General features: G+C 39.6%; 1 protein-coding gene and 1 pseudogene across 1 annotated transcript; both read right to left on the minus strand.

Moving 5' to 3' along the window:
• Window positions 1–2275: 2275 nt before the first annotated feature.
• Window positions 2276–3109, minus strand: LOC121500082 (annotated as a pseudogene).
• Window positions 3110–21657: 18548 nt separating this feature from the next.
• On the minus strand, window positions 21658–22596 carry LOC121500079 (putative olfactory receptor 2W6). The gene has a single exon (XM_041771528.1). It carries the CDS (start codon window positions 22594–22596, stop codon window positions 21658–21660), a length of 939 nt encoding a protein of 312 aa, XP_041627462.1.
• Window positions 22597–22830: the final 234 nt, after the last annotated feature.

Below are 22830 nucleotides of genomic sequence, written 5' to 3' on the forward strand. Positions count from 1 at the left end.
TTCACAATTTACACATTCGATGCAATCCCTATCAAAATACCATGGACTTTCTTCAGAGTTGGAACAAATCATCTTAAGATTTGTGTGGAATCAGAAAAGACCCCGAATAGCCAGGGGAATACTGGAAAAGAAAACCAGAGCCGGGGTTATCACAATGCCGGATTTCAAGTTGTACTACAAAGCTGTGATCATCAAGACAGTGTGGTACTGGCACAAAAAAGGACACATAGATCAATGGGACAGAAGAGGGCCAGAAATGGGCCCTCAACTCTATCAACTAATATTTGACAAAGCAGGAAAGACTATCCACTGGAAAAAGGACAGTCTCTTCAATAAATGGTGCTGAGAAAATTGGTCAGCCACGTGCAGAAGAATGAAACTAGACCATTCCTTTACACCATACACAGAGATAAACTCAAAACAGATGAACAATCTAAAGATGAGACAAGAATCCATCAAAATCCTAGAGGAGAACACAGGCAACACCCTTTTTGAACTTGGCCACAGCAACTTCTTGCAAGATACATCTATGAAGGGAAGGGAAACAAAAGCAAAAATGAATTATTGGAACCTAATCCAGATAAAGAGCTTCTGCACAGCAAAGGAAACAGTCAACAAGACTAAAAGACAACCTACAGAATGGGAGAAGATATTTGCAAATGACGTATCAGATAAAGGGCTAGTATTCAAGATCTATAAAGAACTTATTAAACTCCACAGCAAAGAAACAAATCATCCAATCATGAAATAGGCAAAAGACATGAACAGAAATCTCACAGAGGAAGACATAGACATGGCCAACAAGCACATGACAAATGCTCCACATCACTTGCCATCAGGGAAATACAAATCAAAACCACAATGAGATCCCACCTCATACCAGTGAAAATGGGGAAAATTAACAAGACAGGAAACAACAAATGTTGGAGAGGATGTGGAGAAAGGGGAGCCCTCTTGCACTGTTGGTGGGAATGTGAACTGGTACAGTCACTCTGGAAAACTGTGTGCAGGTTCCTCAAAGAGTTAAAAATAGATCTGCCCTACAACCCAGCAATTGCACTGCTGGGGCTTTACCCCAAAGATACAGATGCAGTAAAATGGCAGGACACCTGCACCCCAATGTTTATAGCAGCAATGTCCACAATAGCCAAACTGTGGAAGGAGCCTCGGTGTCCCTTGCAAAATGAATGGATAAAAACGATGTGGTCTATATATATATATACACAATGGAATATTACTCCGCCATTAGAAATGCCAAATACCCACCATTTGCTTCGACGTGGATGGAACTGGAGGGTATTATGCTGAGTGAAGTAAGTCAATCGGAGAAGGACAAATATTATATGGTCTCATTCATTTGGGGAATATAAAAAATAGTGAAAGGAAATAAAAGTGAAAGGAGAGAAAATGAGTGGGAAATATCAGTGAGGGTGACAGAACATGAGAGACTCCTAACTCTGGGAAATGAACAAGAGGTAGTGGAAAGGGAAGTGGGCAGGGGGATGGGGTGACTGGGTGACGGGCACTGAGGAGGGCACTTGATGGGATGGGCACTGGTGTTATGCTATATGTTGGCAAATTGAACTCCAATAAAAACATATACAGGAAAAAGAGATAATAATAGTATTGATAATTGGGAGAATTATGAAAAAAAGTTTTCAAAGAAATAAAAATTAACTAGGCCTGACAATACCTAGGATTTTTGATCTATAAAGGAAATAAAAAATGGATGGTTTCATTTAGGAGGAAAACATGAATATAGAAACATAGCAAGTGAATGGAAGTCTGGGTGCAATTCCAGAAGAAAAATTATTGTTATTTTGATTATGTTGGTGCAGGAATGGTAGTGAAAATTTAAAGATAGGGTTGTGAGCCTCAGATCCAACTTTAAAGTGTTGTTTTGGGGGGTTTCAGTAAACGTCCTTTAACTATGTAGAAAAAAATAGTTTGTGTGTACTTGTGATACTTCCACAGCAAGGATTTCTGGCTTTTACCACATTCTCAGAAAGGCCTAGTTCACCAAATTACACAAACATTAATGTAAAGTTTGAAGAAGTTGAAGTTACACAGTTTCTGGTCAACTGGAAGTCTAGTTCAATGAGTGTGTTTAGGCAACAGAACACTATTGTAACTTTCTGTCAAGGACATTTTATTTGAGGAAGATCATCATATAGTGTCTGTGTAGGAATACCGAAAACAGGGCAACTTGAAGAGAAGTAAATTAGTAAGCCAAGTAAATATTAAGGGCTTACAAAGCTTATCATTTGTTTATCCCTTATTTCTTGATTAAGAAGACTCTGGCAATTAACCTTTTAAAGGCCTCTTTATTCCTAAGTGTGTATATAAGGGGATTCAGCATGGGTGCAATGATCCCTTAGAAGCGGGACACCATCTCTTCCCGGTCCTTGGAGTGATGGTGGTTGCAGGTACATGGAGATAGCCGTACCATAGAACAGCGACACCACAATCAGATGGGGACCACATGTCCCAAATGCTTTTTGTCTACCTTCAGCAGACTGGATTCTCAACACTACTCGTGCAATAAAAGCATATGATAAAGGATGAGCGTCAGGGGTATCAGATGGAATAACACATTTACAAAGAATAGTTCACCCTCATTTACTGTCGTATCTACACAGGACAACTTGAGCAGAGCAGGGACTTCACAGAGAAAGTGATCAGCTGCCTCTGCCAGCTGGAGGCACAGCCTTTGGTGCATGATAACTGAATAATGGAGAGGCTGACAGATAGCCACAAACCTATCAAAGGACATGACAGCCACCAGAACACATTTAGTGGCCCCCAAAGCTAGAAACATGAAGAGTTGGGCCACACCTACCAAAACTAATTCCCTTTCTAGTGCTGTATAAATTTACCAGCATCTATGGAACTGTACTTGTGGTGTAGCTAAGGTCCAGGAGTGACAGATTGGCAAGAAATAAGTATATGGGGGTATGGAGTTTGGGGTCCAGCCATGACACTAGAATAATGGTCAGATTCCCAAAGATAGTCACTGTGTAAGAAATGAAGAAGACCACAAAGAGTGGGAGCTTTAGCCATGGTTGATCTGAGAAACTTAAGAGGATGAACTCTTATTTACCCAATTCATGATCAATGCTTCAACTCTTCGTTTCCTGAAACACGAAAATTCAGGAAGTCAATGAACCCATATTTACTGACTATTTCAACTATTTACAATCACTTTACTATATGTTTGAAGATATTTACAGAATAGAGATTGCTTGAAATGTGAAAAATATATAGTTAGAGATATTCATGATTAGATCATGAATCTTTCTATATCTGTATAGGCACTTCAAAGTGAAAGCCCAGGTGCACCTTGGGTAGTTCAGTCAGTTAATCCTCCAACTCTTGATCTCAGCTCAGGTCTTGATCTTAGGATGCTGAGTTCAAGCCCCACATTGGGCTCTGCAGGTGCAGAGTCTACTTAAAAAAAAAAGAAAAGAAAATAAGGCCAAAATTTAAGAATAAATACCCGATTTTAACAACTTAAATAAAATGTGTTCTTTGATTTTTTGGTCATTTTTGTTAATCTTTGTTTCCACCTCAATAACTATTTTTACAAAGATTTGGTTATAATTCCTTCCATCCTATCTTTGCATTCTAATTTCTCCTCAATGCCATCGAGATAGCCTTATCACTGAAATAGTTAAAATTATTCAGACCATCCCCTAAAACTATGTAAGTAGGCTCTAGCAAGTCATCAGACATATTTTTAAAAAATGTCTATTTCCTTTTAACACCTCACAGAATCAGAATAAAAAGACAATAACATGGAGTTTGCAGCCAGACAAACTTGCATTCAAGTCTCTACTAAATAAAGTCATTAGTTATATCATCACTGTTACCTCTGGTGAGTGAGAATGGAGAGAAAGTAAATCAGACTTTAATATTTATCTTTACTCCTGTTCATTCTAATTTTTAGTAAACAAGTATATTAATACCTTTTATTAATAAAAATTGTTGTGTTATATAATAACTTTAAATGTCTCACACTCTGGTTTTAGTATAAGGACCAACATTGCTTTAGACTTTAATACCATTAAAAATGTCTTAAATGAATTGAATCTTTTATTTATTAGTAGATCCTTAAAGCTGAGTCTGAATTCAGGCTCTTTATGAAGATTTTCTAAAGGCTGAGTATAGGGATAGTGGGCATCTTATTGGCAAAAAATGAATAAATAAATAAATAAACAAACAAATAAATAAATAAATAAATAAATTGCTCCTAATTATAGGAATTCTGAAAGAGGGCAAATGGAATCAGTAGAGATTTCATGACTTCACAATTTCCTTGAGTTACTCAAGTGTTGAAAAAAATTACCTCAGGTCCCTATAATTAAGGACAGCTTATGGCCTTGTGTACTGAGGGCTATTGCTGAGGTTTCTGTACCGGCAAGATTGCTAAGAGAACCCTTCCGTTCTCAGAAGTGTTCTTGTTTGGATGATCAGATTAGAAGGCCTCCCCAACTATAAGACTTAAGAGTAAATGTCTGTCTGTTCTTTAGGAGGTGTCTCTCTGAGGGCGCTGCATGTGTTTTCTCCTCTAGCCCAGACCAATGGACTTTCCTGACCATCTTGAATTCTCTCCCAAAACTCAGCGGAAACACTGCCTCTCCCGGAAGTCATCACTGAGGATGATAGCAGAGAGGGGAGTCCAATGCACTTCTCACCCTTTCACTCTGAGATACAGTAACTATGAAAGTAATAAATGTGTTTCTGTTATAATTGATAGAATGCATTGGTTGATGTGTACTGTCACAGACAGCGTCTCTCCATTGTCCTCAGCAGTAAGGACATGAGGAAGGAGTAGTAAAATACTGGAGAAGGCAGGATGGGGTAAGGATGGTGAGCCAGAGGGCCACGCAGGAGAACAAAAGTGCTTGGGAGATTGTGATTCACCTAATTCGCACGTTCTGCTTTGCTCACTTTGGGGGCAAATTTTGTTCCGTTTCAAACTCCTGGTAACCTTGAAATATATCCATTCTAGAAGAGAGGGCTTTCTTTTTAAAAAATTGAAATATCATTTTGTATCTTAAAAAGTTCAGTAATTTGAATCGTTATTCTTTCCGCTAACATTAGATTGGAAGAATTTATTAGCAATGGAAACAATGAAGAAGTCCTCTGTGTCTCTGAAATCCTAGCAGGGAGGACACTGACACAGAGCCAGAGATTCCTAGTCATGGCTGAAGCCTCAGAAGACCTCACAACCCGTGTCTCTGCTCCTGGGTGTGATTCTTCTTGCAGCATTTTCAGAGGACATTACTCTCATTTTGAGGAACAAGTATTCATTCCCTTGGTCAACATAGAACATATTTAAACAATGTGAGACACAAAAGTAATCAACTACATTGGCTTTAAAAAGCCAATTAGGCTTTTTAAAAAGCAGCAGTTTAAAGGGGGCTGTTTTGACCCATAGAGCATTTATCTATATGTTGCTCAGAATATTTTCCTTTATTTTGCTGAGATAAATATAAACTATTACCATCTGCTTGCCTGTGTATCGGTTGATGTTACATCCCTGGCTAAATGCTGGATTTTCTCACTCTGTGACTGCCCTGTGGGGATTCAGAATGATGAGGTTCGACAAAATCTTGGAAACCTTTTTTGAAATTGTGATGGTGGAGAGAGCATTGAAATAAGAAAGGTGATAAGAGGGGCACCTGAGTAGCTCAGTTGGTTGAGCATCTGCCTCTTGATTTTGGCTCAGGTCCTGATCTCAGGGTCATGAGTTCGAGTCCAGTCTCAGGGGTATGAGTTTGAGCCCCACATCGAGCTTTGCACTCACCTGGGGAGCCTGCTTCTCTCACCGCCTCAGTTCCTCCACCCACCTCATGTGTCTGCTCTCTCTCTAAAATAAATACATCTTAAAAGAAAAAAAAGAAAGAAAGATGACAAGACTTGTCATTCTGATCCTACCACAAAGTCACTGAAAACTTAGCCAGCTGTTCAGTGGTTTTGGAAAGCAGTTTTTTATTTATTTATTTATTTATTTATTTATTTATTTATTTATTTATTATTTTTTGGAAAGCAATTTAATTTGCAACATGGGCTTTTTCTGTTTTCCATGTAAAGTAAAAACTGTTGGGGTCTAAGTGTCCTCAAGTTATCATGCCTCTGTGGAAAGCTTGTACGTACTACACTGAACTGTCTTGCTACTAGAGTGTGAGGATAAATAGTAGGAATAATTTATTCAGGGCAACCTAGGGGCTCAACAGTTTAGCGCCACCTTCAGCCCAGGTTGTGATCCTGGAGACCGGGGACTGAGTCCCGCGTCGGGCTCCCTGCGTGGAGCCTGCTTCTCCCTCTGCCTGTGTCTCTGCCTCTCTCTTTTGTGCTAGGTGTCTCTAATGAATAAATAAACAAAATCTTTAAAAAAATTATTTAAAAAAGGAATAAATTATTCACACAACATTGCAATCTGGTTTAGAATAGAGAGGAAAGTTTGTCATTCCCCTCTCCCCGCTCATTTCATGAAAGATTGACTCGGCAAAACACAAGTTAGGAAGCTCAGAGGACTTCTTTTCCTGATCTAGTACATAGCAGATTGAGGATTAGAACCAAGGACTGCTGTGCTCCAAAGTTTTAGTTTTCCATAGGGGTAACAAACATATGCAAAGTAGCACTATAAGCAAATAAATGGAATGAAGAAAGGGAGGCTTAGTCAGACTTTTGCAGTATAATGATAAAGTCCTTAAGATGAGTTTTCAGAACACTCAAATTGCAGCATGTTTTATAGAATAATTTTCAGAAAAGTGTTCTACATACCTCTGTATTAAGCATTAGAGATAGGATGACATGTGGGAGTGCTTGTCCAAAACTCTTTGAATCCAAATAAAACCAAGTAGAAGCATGAGAGTCAAGCTCTTCATAGGCTCTTCATTTGTAAAGTGGATATGATGAAGTTTGTCCAAGTCCTTCTTCTCCTTTTCCAGCAGTGAATTATGAGATCTCCATCAGGGATTAACTCAGAAAACATGAGAAAAGCAATAAAATATTGCAGGCAACAAGATTGTGTTTTTCTGGCATCACGATGCAAAGTATTAAGCATTAACTGCTATTTTCAGAATTCTCCTCACCAGATTGGCAACATAAATGAGGACAGAGAATTGTATTTATTGAATCGTGTTGGTGTGTGCTCTGGTTTATGAGGGAAGGCAACCCTATTCTTTGCTTTATGGTAATTGACCATGCAGCTAATGGGCAGAGAGGGAGAGCTCAGTGAAACCAGTTCCATTTTTAGCTTAGATTTGCTCCACCATTACCCTCTCTCTGGAGACTATCTCCTAAGCTTTTTCCAGGATGAAAGAGAATGACGATGGGGACTAAACTACCTTATCAGATAGGCTTGAGTTTTGTGCCCTGAAACCTGGGGTTAATTTGCTTTTGTAACCTACCAAGTGAGTTCTGTGAAGCAGCATGGAAAAGAAAACCATCTATTTGCTCTGAAATTCTGAGATCAGTAAAATAGACTTCTATTTAATCTACCACAGAAATACTTTTATTACCTTGATTTACATAAAGCAGTTTTATTTATCATACACCCAAATATTTCTACCTCTTCTTTCATAGATTTTTGCACTGGGTGTTGTATAGTGATGAATCACTGAATTCGGCACCTGAAACTAATTTTTTTTCCACCTACAACTAATATTATACTGTATGTTAACTAGGTGGAATTTAAATAAAAACTTGGAACTAAAAAGGGAAAAGATTTTTGCATTTCTAGGCTTAGTGAAGAAGTTCTCCCTCTGTTTAGTATAGTTTTATAGATTTGTTTTTGTAAGATTTAAAAAATGATTTATATTTTTCTATAGTGCCATCTACCCAGGATTTATTCTTATATGTTCTACTAAGTAGCTACATATCAATTTGTCAGAGGAATAGACATTAAGTATTAAAATATAATTATGAAAAGTTTAGTACTTTAAAAAATTTTACAAAATCCATGAAGACATACAAATAACACAATAGAAAAAATACCAAATAATTTGAACATATAATTCAAAATAGCAAATCTATATGAGAAGATTTTAAATTCCCAAACAATCAGAGAAATATGTTGAAGTAATAGTAAGTCATTTACCAGATTGAAAAAAAAAAGTGTAACCAGTAGGAACTCCTATTCCTAATCCTGCTAAAAGGAAAAGGCTACTCTCACAAATTATGGGTAGAAATGTAAAGTATTACTAGATTTTTAGAAATAAATAGGACAGTTAATCTTGAAAATACACATATATTTATCTACCTAACAATATTATTCATGGAAATCTACTTGATGAAATAAAATTATCAGTATATAAAAGCATAGGAACAAGAACTTTTATTGTTGCAATGTTTGCAATAGCCAAAGATGGAGAAAAAAATTAGTCCCTCAATAGAGAATGGACTAATAATAAATCTGCACTAACACGCTCTTAACTATATAAAACAATGGCTAAAATGCTCTAAATACAATTGTATGTATCATATCCCTGTATGGGATTACATGAGAATGAGAATTCCTTCTTTCTGTGGAGGAAGGAAGAGGCATCAGGTAAAACAGGAAAGGAAAAAAAAAAAAAAGATTTAATTCACCAAAAATAATGGATAATAACTTAAATTCCCCAAACTAATAGCAGTGTTTACCTCTGAAAGTGAGAATGGGCATGAGGGTGGAATCATTTGGGAAAAATAATGCTCATAATGCAGGCTATCCTTTTTCTTCCCACAAGTTCTTATAATAGTTAAGTAATTTAAATAAAGAAAATAGTATTTTATTTTTTAAAAAATTTTAAAGATTTTTATTTATTTATTTTAGAGAGAGAGAGAGAGAGAGAGAGTGGGGGGGGGCAGAGGGAGAGAGAGAATCTCCAACAGACCCATGCTGAACTTAGAGCCTACCATGGGGTTCAGTTTCACAACCCTGAGATCACAACCTGAGACAAAACCGAGAGTTGGATGCTTAACCAACTGAACCACCCAGGCACCCCAAGAAAATAGTATTTTAAAAAGAAAATTGAGGGCTAAACCAGTAAGAAAATCTGAATAAAAACAAATCTTTGGTTTACAGAAGACCAAGATAAATAAACTTAAAAATTTCAGTAGTCCTTAACAGGAAAATTATGAAATAATACCTATTTATCAAGGGCCTTGAAATAGAGAAGAACCTGCAGAGTTTACTACTAACAGGAGTAGTATCTGGTGGGTGCTCATTGTCCTCACCAAAGCCCTCTAAAATAGCTACACCTTCATCTTTAGTTTGGTAATGTGGAAATAGACTCAGAGAAGTTAAACAAACTTCCCCCAAGTTATGGAATCTGTTAGGAAACAAGAGATAAACAATGAAACATAACTGTGGTTCATCGAAATTTAGTTTCTCTTCTTGGCTAGTGCCAATCTCTCTCTCCACCTTTTGTTACCTTTATGTCCCAGAGGGCTGTTAATTGGCATAGTTCTTACTCTCTTTTTTTTGTAAGGAAAGAGCTCCCAGAATGCCATAATTTAGTGTATTAATTTCTGACTGTCTATTCACTCTGTATGAGAATGGAACAGACCTGTGCACAGGGATACTCCAGTGACAGCCAACGTGGGTGAGATCCTTCAGTGCTAGATCCCAGGAAGAAGCTACCATGTTCAGGGGAATTGAGTACTGAGAATGGCAAACCTGTCATAGTGTATTAGGGAGCACCAAGTATTCAATACCCCGGAGTCTCAGTAAACACCTCAAGGCTTATGGGTCAGAGGCAGTTTCAAACTTAGAGATAATAAACTCAAAGCTCATTGCCAGGTGGTTATGGATTCTGAAGAACAGCATATGAGAAAAACATAGGGAGGTTCCTGCACTATTGCCACAATATGCATGGGTTTATGCTTGAATTAACGGTGGCTAGAAACATGCACATGATGGCAGGGGCTAGTTTAAAGTGTAAATCAAAGTAGGATATCCAAACCTCTTTCTTAAAGTTTCCTTTTTTAAGATGAAAAGGTCTTAGGATATCCTTAGATTCAGCATGTAAAAGGCTCAGATTAAATTTGGAATATCTTTGCATTAGGTGGGTTCCCATGAACTAATATTACGACTCAAGCAAATCTTAATTACTACCCTTGGGGTTATTGTTGGTTTGGCTCTGGTAGGGTTCAGGTGTGTAATCCTGGCATCTTATACAGGATGCTGGGTGTATGTAGGGTTAAGGGAGGGTATAGCTATGCCTCTGAAAAAGTAAGGATTCAAGAATAGAGGCTAGATACAAATGCAGAGAAGAATTTGGAAGTAGTGTGAGAATGAGAACCTTACAGAGCTTAATGGCCTTAGAAACAGTATTCAATTCCAAAAAGTGGAAGCAGGAAAGGTCTTTCTTTAGTATATTCTATGTTACAAAAACACAACAAACACTTAGCACTCACTACATGCCAGGAACTGTTCTAGATGTTTTCATGTATTAACTCATTTAAAATTAAAATAGTCCTTTGAGAATGGCAATATTACTATCCACATTTTACAAGTAAAGAAACTATGGTACAAAGAAGTTAAATCCACCGTGGAGATGGGATTCCATTCATTCAAGAAGTCCATGTTCTTAAACACTTGACTGGGGAATCCACATAACCTCAAAATTAAGTTTAACTTTGACATATGTATACCAGATTTGAGGGAAGACAGAATACCGTGGAGCAGCATATGTTTGAGAATTTATATATACCTTGTCCCAAATGGAGACTATCTGGTGCCAGTAGGCTACATGCTATGATACCATAGCAAAGGGCCATGGGGAAAACACATGGTAACTGGCACAAGCCCTCCAGGACACCAGAAGTTACCAGTGCTGACTGCTCTTTATTGGACATAGGCTATTATGATAGGAAAGGAGTCAACTAGAAGGAGCTTTTGAAAGCATAAACCACATGGAGAGGAGTTTTGTAAATCTTTCTTGGTGACTAGCATGAAGCTTCTATGTTCTCTTGAGTCTTTAATCTTTACTCCATTCCTGCAGAAGGCTACCACTGAATGAGAAGGGATTTTGGATGTATTTTGGGGGTTAATTCCAGCATATCTGGAATTGGCAGATTTTTTTTACTGAAAAAAAGAGATGTACTACATGGCACTGACCCTGACCAAGACAGGAAATGTGCCGATTAAGAATGTTGCTATGCAATCATTGATAAAAGGAGAAACATAAGAACGAGAGTGAGTTAGAAAAAGCAGGAAAGAATGTTCCAGCTAAAATGACAAAGACAAAGACAGTGAACAATTGACTTGTATCAAAGAGAGAAAGATTAAATTGCAACAAGTCCCATAATATATTCCTTTCAGGTATTTAAGTGGTAGCTTATTCTATTAATTTAACATATTTGCAGTGTTAATAATAAGGTTGCAATGCCTTCTTCCTATTTCAGACTGAAAAGAAAAGCAGTCAGAAAACTTGCACAAGTCCCTGGCTCAAAGCTACCTGACATCAGCATCTGTGCTTATGCCCTTTGCCTTCCCTCAGACTGCTGTAAACTCTTGCTCCCGTTCACTGCCCAACTGTCCCCTCCTGTTCCTTTCCGCATCCTGTTCCTTTCCACCTACTCAAGGTCATCACTGTTGCATTTTTCTGTCTTCTAAATTTTACTGCTAGATTATTCCCTTTACTGCAGTTTATAAACTTGTTTATAATTACTCTCTTTTCAAAAATAATTCTGGGAATCAAATAACTCTTTCATCCCTATGACTAACATCCGTTTCTCTATTTCTCTTCATTATTAGACTCCCAGGAGGATTTGACTGTGCTCATTGCCTGTATTTCACATCCATCTTTGTCTCTCATGGGAACTCTAACCAGAATCCCATCCCATCGCTCCACTGAAATAGCTCTTTGCAGGTTTGCCCAGGAGACCCGTATCACTGCATTTATTGGTCAATTTTCATTCCTAGTTTCACATGACCATTTGCAGTATGTTAGATAGTTGACCAGTCATCCCTCTAGAAACACCTTCTGTTCTTACCAGGGTCACCGGTGCTCTCGATGTCTGTCCCACTCACTGTATATCCCTTTCTCTGGTTACTCTTCACCCTCCTGACCTACATGTGCCTGCTGCTCCCTCTGCTGGAAGCCCTTTTCCCCAGAGAAGTGCATTGCTTCTCCACCAGGTCTTTGCCTAAACATATTTTCCAAGGTCTCCCCTCATCCTCCCCAATGAAAACTGTAGCCCTGCTGTGTTTCCCAGCTTCTGCCCCTGTCATGCTTATCTTCCAAACATTTAGAAATGTCATTATCGTTATGAGGTTTCGCAAATTTGTCCATTTTCTCTCTCATCCAGTAGAATGCAAGCTCAATACAGTGTGAATTTTTCATGTGTTTTGTTCCAGGACCCAGAACATTGCCTGGCACAATATATATTTGCAGAATAGGTGAATGAGAAAGAAAAATGTGAACAGTCAAAATATACAATAGGTTAAGGTTGTCTTCAGGGTCCCTGTACCACCCATCAAGACAGCAAGATGGAAAATGATCTGATAATCTGATAGATAAGCATTTATTGACCTATCATCTCCTAGCTCTTAATTTTTCTTAAAAAATTTTACTTAAAAAAAAAAGATTTTACTTATTTATTCATGAAAGACACAGAGATAGAGAGAGGCAGAGAGAGAGAGAGCAGGATTCTTTCGGGGAGCCCAATGCAGTACTCCATTCCAGGATACCTGGATCACAACCTGAGCCAAAGGCAGATGCTCAACTGCTGAACCACCCAGGTGCCTCCATAGCTCTTAATTTAATATCACAGTGGGTTTAAATACACACACACACACACACACACACACACAGGCATATATGCAATGTCTTTCTTTGGAGAAATTTTAAGCTCTAAGAGATATACAACTGTACATGGGGAACTGAATCCTGATGCTCATTTCTATCTAAACCTCTATCTACTTAGTGTAAAAGATCAGTCTGTAAGGATGAAGCATTAATTAGTGAAAGGAAGCATCTGTAGGTAATAAAAATGAAATATTTCTGTGTTTTTTATTATGGAGGGTATTCTGTTATTCCCCTTCTATGGAAGGATAGGTAGAATATATTTGATTCTTCTAACTTTATGCCTAAATAAATAAATTAATGAAACCTTATAAAGTAATTCAAAAATTAGGTAACAGGTGGTGCTGGGCCATGACAATATTAATAAGGACATAGTCACCTCTTTTTCCCCTTGAGGTCTGACGCTTATCATTCCCCATAACTGTAATAGTGATTTAAATTTTTTTAGAGAAGAGTGTAAAGAAAACCATTTTGGGAGGGAAAGGGAAATTTTGAAGAGAATTAGTTGGAAATTCCATAGGTTGCTTCCCAAATTGCTATTTTTATAGTGATTTATACTCTCTCTTGATCTCTTGCCCCCATCCCAAGAGGTTATTAATTCTAAAATAACAAATATCTAAACAGCATAGAATTACCTAAAAATTATTATAATCTTTTTCACCAGAGATTGATTTTTTTAAAGATTTTGTTTATTCATGAGAGACACAGAGAAAGAGAGAGAGAGAGGCAGAGACACAGGAAAAGGGAGAAGCAGGCTCCATGGAGGGAGCTGATGTGGGACTCGATCCCGGATCTCTAAATTGCTGAGCCACCGGGGCTACCCCACCAGAGATTGATTTTAAAAGAGTTTTTGTTTACTTACAAGTACATAGAATGTTTTTGTGCCACTAGGACATATACTACAAATTGTTTTGTAGTGGAAGAAATGGAAAATGCCAAGCCATGGGTCTCCAGATTCTTTACTTCAGCTGTATTAATAATGCCCTTGACAAACATCATCATGGCTCAGTATCACCTTTTACTTAATTCATAAAGTAGGAAAAATCAACTATATTCTAATTATTCTACCTTCTTATGGGGTTAACAGAATATTGTCTATAATCAAAACTCAGCCCATTCTAACCCATTCTAACAAGCCCTTATCTAAAATAAAATCTAGAGGAGGGGCAAGATGACGGAAGAGTAGGGCCCCCAAATCACCTGTCCCCACCAAATTACCTGGATAACCTTCAAATCATCCTGAAAATCTACGAATTCGGCCTGAGATTTAAAGAGAGACCAGCTGGAGTGCTACAGTGAGAAGAGTTCGTGCTTCTATCAAGGTAGGAACCGGGAAAAAGAAATAAAGAAACAAAAGGCCTCCAAGGGGGAGGGGCCCCGTGAGGATCTGGGCTGGGGCTGGGGCAAGTGTCCCCAGAACAGGAGAGCCCCGTCCCGGGGAAGCAGGAGCTGCACCAACCTTCCCGGGTGGAAAGGCGCCCGCAGGGAGTTAGAGCAGGACCCAGGAGGGCGGGGATGCCCTCGGGCTCCCGGGGACACTAACAGGCACCTGTGCCCCGGGAGAGTGCGCCGAGCTCCCTAAGGGCTGCAGCGCGCACGGCGGGACCCAGAGCAGCTCGGAGGGGCTCGGGTGGCGACTCTGCGCAGTGGGCTGTGGGGGCAGGAGTGCGAATCCAACAGCGCAGGCCCCGGAGCACAGGGCGCCGGGACACAGCCCATGATCTGGCCTCCACCTGGAACAGGCAGAGGCCATGGCGGGGGGTGGCCCAGGACAGCAAGGACGCTCCTGCCCCGAGCTGAGCAGATCAGCAGCCCTGCCCCAGAGCCTCCAGGTCCTGCAGACGGACAGCTCTGTACTTACTGTGGGAGCTGACTCCAGGGCTCCAGAGCTGGCCGCCACCACTGCGGTTGTTCCTCCTGGGGCCTCACGGGGTGAACAACCCCCACTGAGCCCTGCACCAGGCAGGGGGCAAAGCAGCTCCCGCAAGTGCTATCACCTGAAAATCAGCACAGCAGGCCCCTCCCCCAGAAGACCAGCTAGACAGACCACTTCCAGGGGAAGTCAAGGGACTTAAAGTATACAGAATCCAAAGATACTCCCCGTGTTTTTTTTTTCTTTTTTTTCTGTTTGATTTCTGTTTGCTTCCCCCACCCTTTTTTTCCCTTATTTCTTTTTTTCCTCTCTTTTTCTTCTCTTTTTCTTCCTTTTTCCCTTTTTCTTTTTCTCTTTTCTTTACTTCTTTCTCTCCCCTCTTTTTCTCCTTTTCCAACCACAACTTATTTTTGGCCACTCTGCACTGAGCAAAATGACTAGACAGAAAACCTCACCTCAAAAGAAAGAATCAGAAACAGTCCTCTCTCCCACAGAGTTACAAAATCTGGATTACAATTCAATGTCAGAAAGCCAATTCAGAAGCACTATTATACAGCTACTGGTGGCTCTAGAAAAAAGCATAAAGGACTCAAGAGACTTCATGACTGCAGACTTTAGATCTAATCAGGCAGAAATTAAAAATCAATTGAATGAGATGCAATCCAAACTAGAAGTTCTAATGACGAGGGTTAATGAGGTGGAAGAACGAGTGAGTGACATAGAAGACAAGTTGATGGCAAAGAGGGAAACTGAGGAAAAAAGAAGCAAACAATTAAAGACCATGAAGATACATTAAGGGAAATAAACGACAGCCTGAGGAAGAAAAACCTACATTTAATTGGGGTTCCCGAGGGCGCCGAAAGGGACAGAGGGCCAGAATATGTATTTGAACAAATCCTAGCTGAAAACTTTCCTAATCTGGGAAGGGAAACAGGCATTCAGACCCAGGAAATAGAGAGATACCCCCCTAAAATCAATAAAAAACCATTCAACACCTCGACATCTATTAGTTAAGCTTGCAAATTCCAAAGATAAAGAGAAGATCCCTAAAGCAGCAAGAGACAAGAAATCCCTGACTTTTATGGGGAAGAGTATTAGGGTAACAGCAGACCTCTCCACAGAGACCTGGCAGGCCAGAAAGGGCTGGTAGGATATATTCAGGGTCCTAAATGAGAAGAACATGCAACCAAGAATACTTTATCCAGCAAGGCTCTCATTCAAAATGGAAGGAGAGATAAAGAGCTTCCAAGACAGGCAGGAACTGAAAGAATATGTGACCTCCAAACCAGCTCTGCAAGAAATTTTAAGGGGGACTCTTAAAATTCCCCTTTAAAAAGAAGTTCAGTGGAACAATCCACAAAAACAAGGACTGAATAGATATCATGATGACAGTAAACTCATATCTGTCAATAGTAACTCTGAAAGTGAACGGGCTTAATGACCCCATCAGAAGGCGCAGGGTTTCAGACTGGATAAAAAAGCAGGACCCATCTATTTGCTGTCTACAAGAGACTCATTTTAGACAGAAGGATACCTACAACCTGAAAATAAAAGGTTGGAGGACCATTTACCATTCAAATGGTCCTTAAAAGAAAGCAGGGGTAGCCATCCTTATATCAGATAAACTAAAATTTACCCCGAAGACTGTAGTGAGAGATGAAGAGGGACACTATATCATACTTAAAGGATCTATCCAACAAGAGGACTTAACAATCCTCAATATATATGCCCCGAATGTGGGAGCTGCCATATATATAAACCAATTAATAACCAAAGTGAAGAAATACTTAGATAATAATACACTTATACTTGGTGACTTCAATCTAGCTCTTTCTACCCTCGATAGGTCTTCTAAGCACAACATCTCCAAAGAAACGAGAGCTTTAAATGATACACTGGACCAGATGGATTTCACAGATATCTACAGAACTTTACATCCAAACTCAACTGAATGCACATTCTTCTCAAGTGCACATGGAACTTTCTCCAGAATAGACCACATACTGGGTCACAAATCGGGTCTGAACCAATACCAAAAGATCAGGATAGTCCCCTGCATATTCTCAGATCATAATGCTTTGAAATTAGAACTAAGTCACAACAAGAAGTTTGGAAGGACCTCAAACACGTGGAGGTTAAGGACCATCCTGCTAAAAGATGAAAGGGTCAACCAGGAAATTAAGGAAGAATTAAAAAGATTCATGGAAACTAATGAGAATGAAGATACAACCATTCAAAATCTTTGGGATGCAGCAAAAGCAGTCCTGAGGGGAAAATACATCGCAATACAAGCATCCATTCAAACACTGGAAAGAACTCAAATACAAAAGCTAACCTTACACATAAAGAAGCTAGAGTAAAAACAGTACATAGATCCTACACCCAGCAGAAGAAGAGAGTTAATTAAGATTCAAGCAGAACTGAACGAAATCGAGACCAGAAGAACTGTGGAACAGATCAACAGAACCAGGAGTTGGTTCTTTGAAAGAATTAATAAGATAGATAAACCATTAGGCAACCTTATTAAAAAGAAGAGAGAGAAGACTCAAATTAATAAAATCATGAATGAGAAAGGAGAGATCACTACCAACACCAAGGAAATACAAACGATTTTAAAAACATATTATGAACAGCTGTACGCCAATAAATTAGGCAATCTAGAAGAAATGGATGCATTCCTGGAAAGCCACAAACTACCAAAACTGGAGCAGGAAGAAATAGAAAACCTGAACAGGCCAATAAACAGGGAGGAAATTGAAGCAGTCATCAAAAACCTCCCAAGACACAAAAGTCCAGGGCCAGATGGCTTCCCAGGGGAATTCTATCAAACGTTTAAAGAAGAAACCATACCTATTCTACTAAAGCGGTTTGGAAAGGAAGAAAGAGATGGAGTACTTCCAAATTCATTCTATGAGGCCAGCATCACCTTAATTCCAAAACCAGACAAAGACCCCACCAAAAAGCAGAATTACAGACCAATATCCCTGATGAACATGGATGCAAAAATTCTCAACAAGATACTAGCCAATAGGATCCAACAATACATTAAAAAAATTATTCACCATGACCAAGTAGGATTTATCCCCGGGACACAAGGCTGGTTCAACACTCGTAAAACAATCAATGTGATTCATCATATCAGCAAGAGAAAAACCAAGAACCATATGATCCTCTCATTAGATGCAGAGAAAGCATTTGACAAAATACAGCATCCATTCCTGATCAAAACCCTTCAGAGTGTAGGGATAGAGGGAACATTCCTCGACATCTTAAAAGCCATCTACGAAAAGCCCACAGCAAATATCAGTCTCAATGGGGAAGCACTGGGAGCCTTTCTCCTAAGATCAGGAACAAGACAGGAATGTCCACTCTCACCACTGCTATTCAACATAGTACTGGAAGTCCTCGCCTCAGCAATCAGACAACAAAAAGACATTAAAGGCATTCAAATTGGCAAAGAAGTCAAACTCTCCCTCTTCGCCGATGACATGATACTCTACATAGAAAACCCAAAAGCCTCCACCCTAAGATTGCTAGAACTCATACAGCAATTTGGTAGCGTGGCAGGATACAAAGTCAATGCTCAGAAATCAATGGCATTTCTATACACTAACAATGAGACTGAAGAAAGAGAAATTAAGGAATCAATCCCATTTACAACTGCACCCAAAAGCATAAGATACCTAGGAATAAACCTAACCAAAGAGGTAAAGGATCTATACCCTAAAAACTATAGAACACTTCTTTTTTTTTTTTTAATTTTTATTTATTTATGATAGTCAGAGAGAGAGAGAGAGGCAGAGACACAGGCAGAGGGAGAAGCAGACTCCATGCACTGGGAGCCTGACATGGGATTCGATCCCGGGACTCCAGGATCGCGCCCTGGGCCAAAGGCAGGCGCCAAACCGCTGCGCCACCCAGGGATCCCTATAGAACACTTCTGAAAGAAATTGAGGAATAAACAAAGAGATGGAAAAATATTCCATGCTCATGGATTGGCAGAATTAATATTGTGAAAATGTCAATGTTACCCAGGGCAATTTACACGTTTAATGCAATCCCTATCAAAATACCATGGACTTTCTTCAGAGAGTTAGAACAAATCATATTAAGATTTGTGTGGAATCAGAAAAGACCCCAAATAGCCAGGGGAATTTTAAAAAAGAAAACCATATCTGGGGGCATCACAATGCCAGATTTCAGGTTGTACTACAAAGCTGTGGTCATCAAGACAGTGTGGAACTGGCACAAAAACAGACACATAGATCAATGGAACAGAATAGAGAACCCAGAAGTGGACCCTGAAATGTATGGTCAACTAATATTCGATAAAGGAGGAAAGACTATCCACTGGAAGAAAGACAGTCTCTTCAATAGATGGTGCTGGGAAAATTGGACATCCACATGCAGAAGAATGAAACTAGACCACTCCCTTGCACCATACACAAAGATAAACTCAAAATGGATGAGAGATCTAAATGTGAGACAAGAGTCCATCAAAATCCTAGAGGAGAACACAGGCAACACCCTTTTTGAACTCAGCTACAGTCACTTCTTGCAAGATACATCCACAAAGGCAAAAGAAACAAAAGCAAAAATGAACTATTGGGACTTCATCAAGATAAGCAGCTTTTGCACAGCAAAGGATACAGTCAACAAAACTAAAAGACAACCTACAGAATGGGAGAAGATATTTGCAAATGACCTATCAGATAAAGGGCTAGTTTCCAAGATCTATAAAGAACTTATTAAACTCAACACCAAAGAAACAAACAATCCAATCATGAAATGGGCAAAAGACATGAACAGAAATCTCACAGAGGAAGACATAGACATGGCCAACATGCACATGAGAAAATGCTCTGCATCACTTGCCATCAGGGAAATACAAATCAAAACCACGATGAGATACCACCTCACACCAGTGAGAATGGGGAAAATTAACAAGGCAGGAAACCACAAGTGTTGGAGAGGATGTGGAGAAAAGGGAACCCTCTTACACTGTTGGTGGGAATGTGAACTGGTGCAGCCACTCTGGAAAACTGTGTGGAGGTTCCTCAAAGAGTTAAAAATAGACCTGCCCTACGACCCAGCAATTGCACTGTTGGGGATTTACCCCAAAGATTCAGATGCAATGAAACGCCGGGACACCTGAACCCCGATGTTTATAGTGGCAATATCCACAGTAGCCACACTGTGGAAGGAGCCTCGGTGTCCATCGAAAGATGAATGGGTAAAGAAGATGTGGTTTATGTATCCAATGGAATATTACTCAGCCATTAGAAACGACAAATACCCACCATTTGCTTCAATGTGGATGGAACTGGAGGGTATTATGCTGAGTGAAGTAAGTCAATCGGAGAAGGACAAACATTGTATGTTCTCATTCATTTGGGGAATATAAATATTGGTGAGGGGGAATATAGGGGAAGGGAGAAGAAATGTATGGGAAGTGTCAGAAGCGGAGACAGAACATGAAGACTCCTAACTCTGGGAAACGAACTAGAGGTGGTGGAAGGGGAGGAGGGCGTGGGGTGGGGGTGAATTGGTGACGGGCAGTGAGGGGGGCACTTGACGGGATGAGCACTGGGTGTTATTCTGTATGTTGGTAAATTGAACACCAATAAAAAATAAATTTATTATTAAAAAAATAAAATAAAATAGGATAATAAAATAAAATAAAATCTAATCTATTTGGACAAAGTACAAGAATTATTGCTTACAAATAGGAAAATATGCACATTGTGTTTGAAAATGGTATTTTTTAGAACAATTTATGTAAATATTTATTTAGGTATTTAGGTATTTGGTATTTTTTTCTGGAGCCTCTAGAGTAACTTGAACTTTATTAAAGATTTTAGAGAGCTTTAAAAAAAAATCAGTAAACCTATCTTTTATCCAATCCCTAATGATGCCGCTGGCAACATCCCCACATTTAAAGTCCTTATTCACCTGCAGAAATTTTAACGTAACGTGTTTTCCCAGGTTATGAGATGGAATTTGTCCAATTGGTAATATTTCAGATCTGAAGAAACCTGCCTGCCTTTAGGATTCATTCATTTAATACAAACTGTTCCAATCAACTCCCATTATGGCTGGCGAGAGACTGCAGTCCTGGATATAAATGTGATGAAATCAACACACAAAGAACATCCAATCATAAAGACTCCAACAGTTCCCCAGAATTCATGTCATTTCCTCTCTGCCTCTGTCCATGATTATCCCGGTGACAGATGGGGAAAGTAGAGATTAATAAGCTTCAAACATTTTAAACAAAAAGACCTTTGTCCGATTCATAGAAACCGAAAGTCAGATGGTGTTTCCAGAGGATGGGAGGAGGGGAGAATGAAGAGTTACCGCTAATGGAATACAGCGTTTCAGTTTGGGAAGACAATATAATTCAGAAGATCGATGGTGGTGATGGTTGTACAACACTGTGAATGTACTTAATGCTACTGATGATGCCCTTAAGAAACGTTAAAATGATAATCTTGATTTTGTGTATATTTTACTGAAATTAAAAAAAGAAAACTAAAAAAAAGACCTGTTAGCTTTTTTTTTTTTTTTTTTTTTTTTTTTTTTTTTTTTTTTTACAAATAAAGTACTAACAAGTATCGAATATGAGCAAGAAATTCTTCCACATAAAGCCTGCATCCTGATAGTCTGGCTGCATAACCTTCTTTATTCTCTTTTACCTGGAAGGTGAAACATAAATATCACTAAATTCAGTTATATCAATGATTAAAATTAAAAATATGCAAGAGCCATGTTATGGATCCATATTGCAGTTTGGAGATACTAAGAGCTAGAAAATTGAACAACTAATTTTGTCTCTCATTCAGAAATTTGGCACCTAAATGTCCATTTGAACTTTCTAGAAAAAAAAAATACTTCTTTTTCACTTTTATGCTCATTCATTTCATATATGTTGAGGACTAACAATGTATACAGAAAATGGGTCAAAAGGAAATACCAAAACTTTTGCTATACTTCTGTACCCCCCTTCCCTAGCACCTTCTTCATGGCTTCTTTAACATCCTTGTTTCTCAGTGTGTAGATCAGGGGGTTAACACTGGGAGTGACGATTGTATAGAAGAGAGTGAGGAACTTGCCCTGGTGCTGGGAATAAGTGTTTGCTGGCTGGAGGTACATGTATATGATTGTGCCATAGAAGAGAGAGACAACAATTAGGTGGGAGCTGCACGTGTTAAAGGCTTTCTTTCGCCCTGTAGCTGACTTGATCCTAAATACCGCTCGTGCAATATACCCATAAGAGATGAGGATGAGGATGAGTGGTGCCAGGATGATAAAGATGGCCAAGGCAAATGCCAGTGCCTCGAGGCTCATGGTATCTACACAGGCCATGCCAATTAGTGCTGGCATCTCACAGAGAAAGTGGTTCACCCGCCTGTGCCCACAGCGGGGTAGCATCAATGTCTGGGGTGCCATTATGAGAGAATTGCCAAAGCCACTCAACCATGCCACTGAAGCCAGCTGCCCACAGAGTCGGGGGTGCATGATGACTGTGTAGTGCAGGGGTCTGCAGATTGCAGCATAGCGGTCATACGCCATCACAGCCAGGAGGACACACTCCACCCCTCCTAGAGCCAGGACGAAGTAGAGCTGGACAGCACAACCCAGATAGCTGATAGTCTTATCTGAGCCCCAAAGGTTGTAGAGCATCTGAGGGATGGTGCCCATGGTGAAACACAGGTCCAGGAATGAGAGGTTGGCCAAAAAGAAATACATCGGTGTGTGCAGCCGGGAATCCAGAGCAGAAAGTGAGATGATGGTCATATTGCCAAGAAGAGTCAGCCCGTAAAAAGTGAGGATGACCACAAAGAGGATCAGCTCTAGGTGGGGATGGTCAGAGAAGCCCACCAGGATGAAGCCTTCAAAAGAGCTTGTGTTGTCATTCTCCATCACCTCTCACCACGTATTACCTGTTAGGAGAAAGATGAGCATCTTAGTATAGAGAGGTCCCTGGGGGGCTCAGTCAGTTAAGCGTCAGACTCTTGATTGCAACTCAGGTCATGATCTCAGAGTCATGGGATCGATCCCTGGACCTTCCTTCCTTGGGCTCCTTACTGGGCATGGAGCCTGCTTAAGATTTTCTCTCTCTCCCTCTGTCCCTCATCACCCCTTCCCCACTTGTAT

Source organism: Vulpes lagopus, chromosome 10, assembly GCF_018345385.1.
Source record: "Vulpes lagopus strain Blue_001 chromosome 10, ASM1834538v1, whole genome shotgun sequence".
NCBI lineage: Eukaryota > Metazoa > Chordata > Mammalia > Carnivora > Canidae > Vulpes > Vulpes lagopus.

Bases quoted from the DNA above. Each gene is read 5' to 3' on its own strand.
- LOC121500079 (XM_041771528.1), bottom strand. From the start codon at position 22,596: ATGGAGAATGACAACACAAGCTCTTTTGAAGGCTTCATCCTGGTGGGC.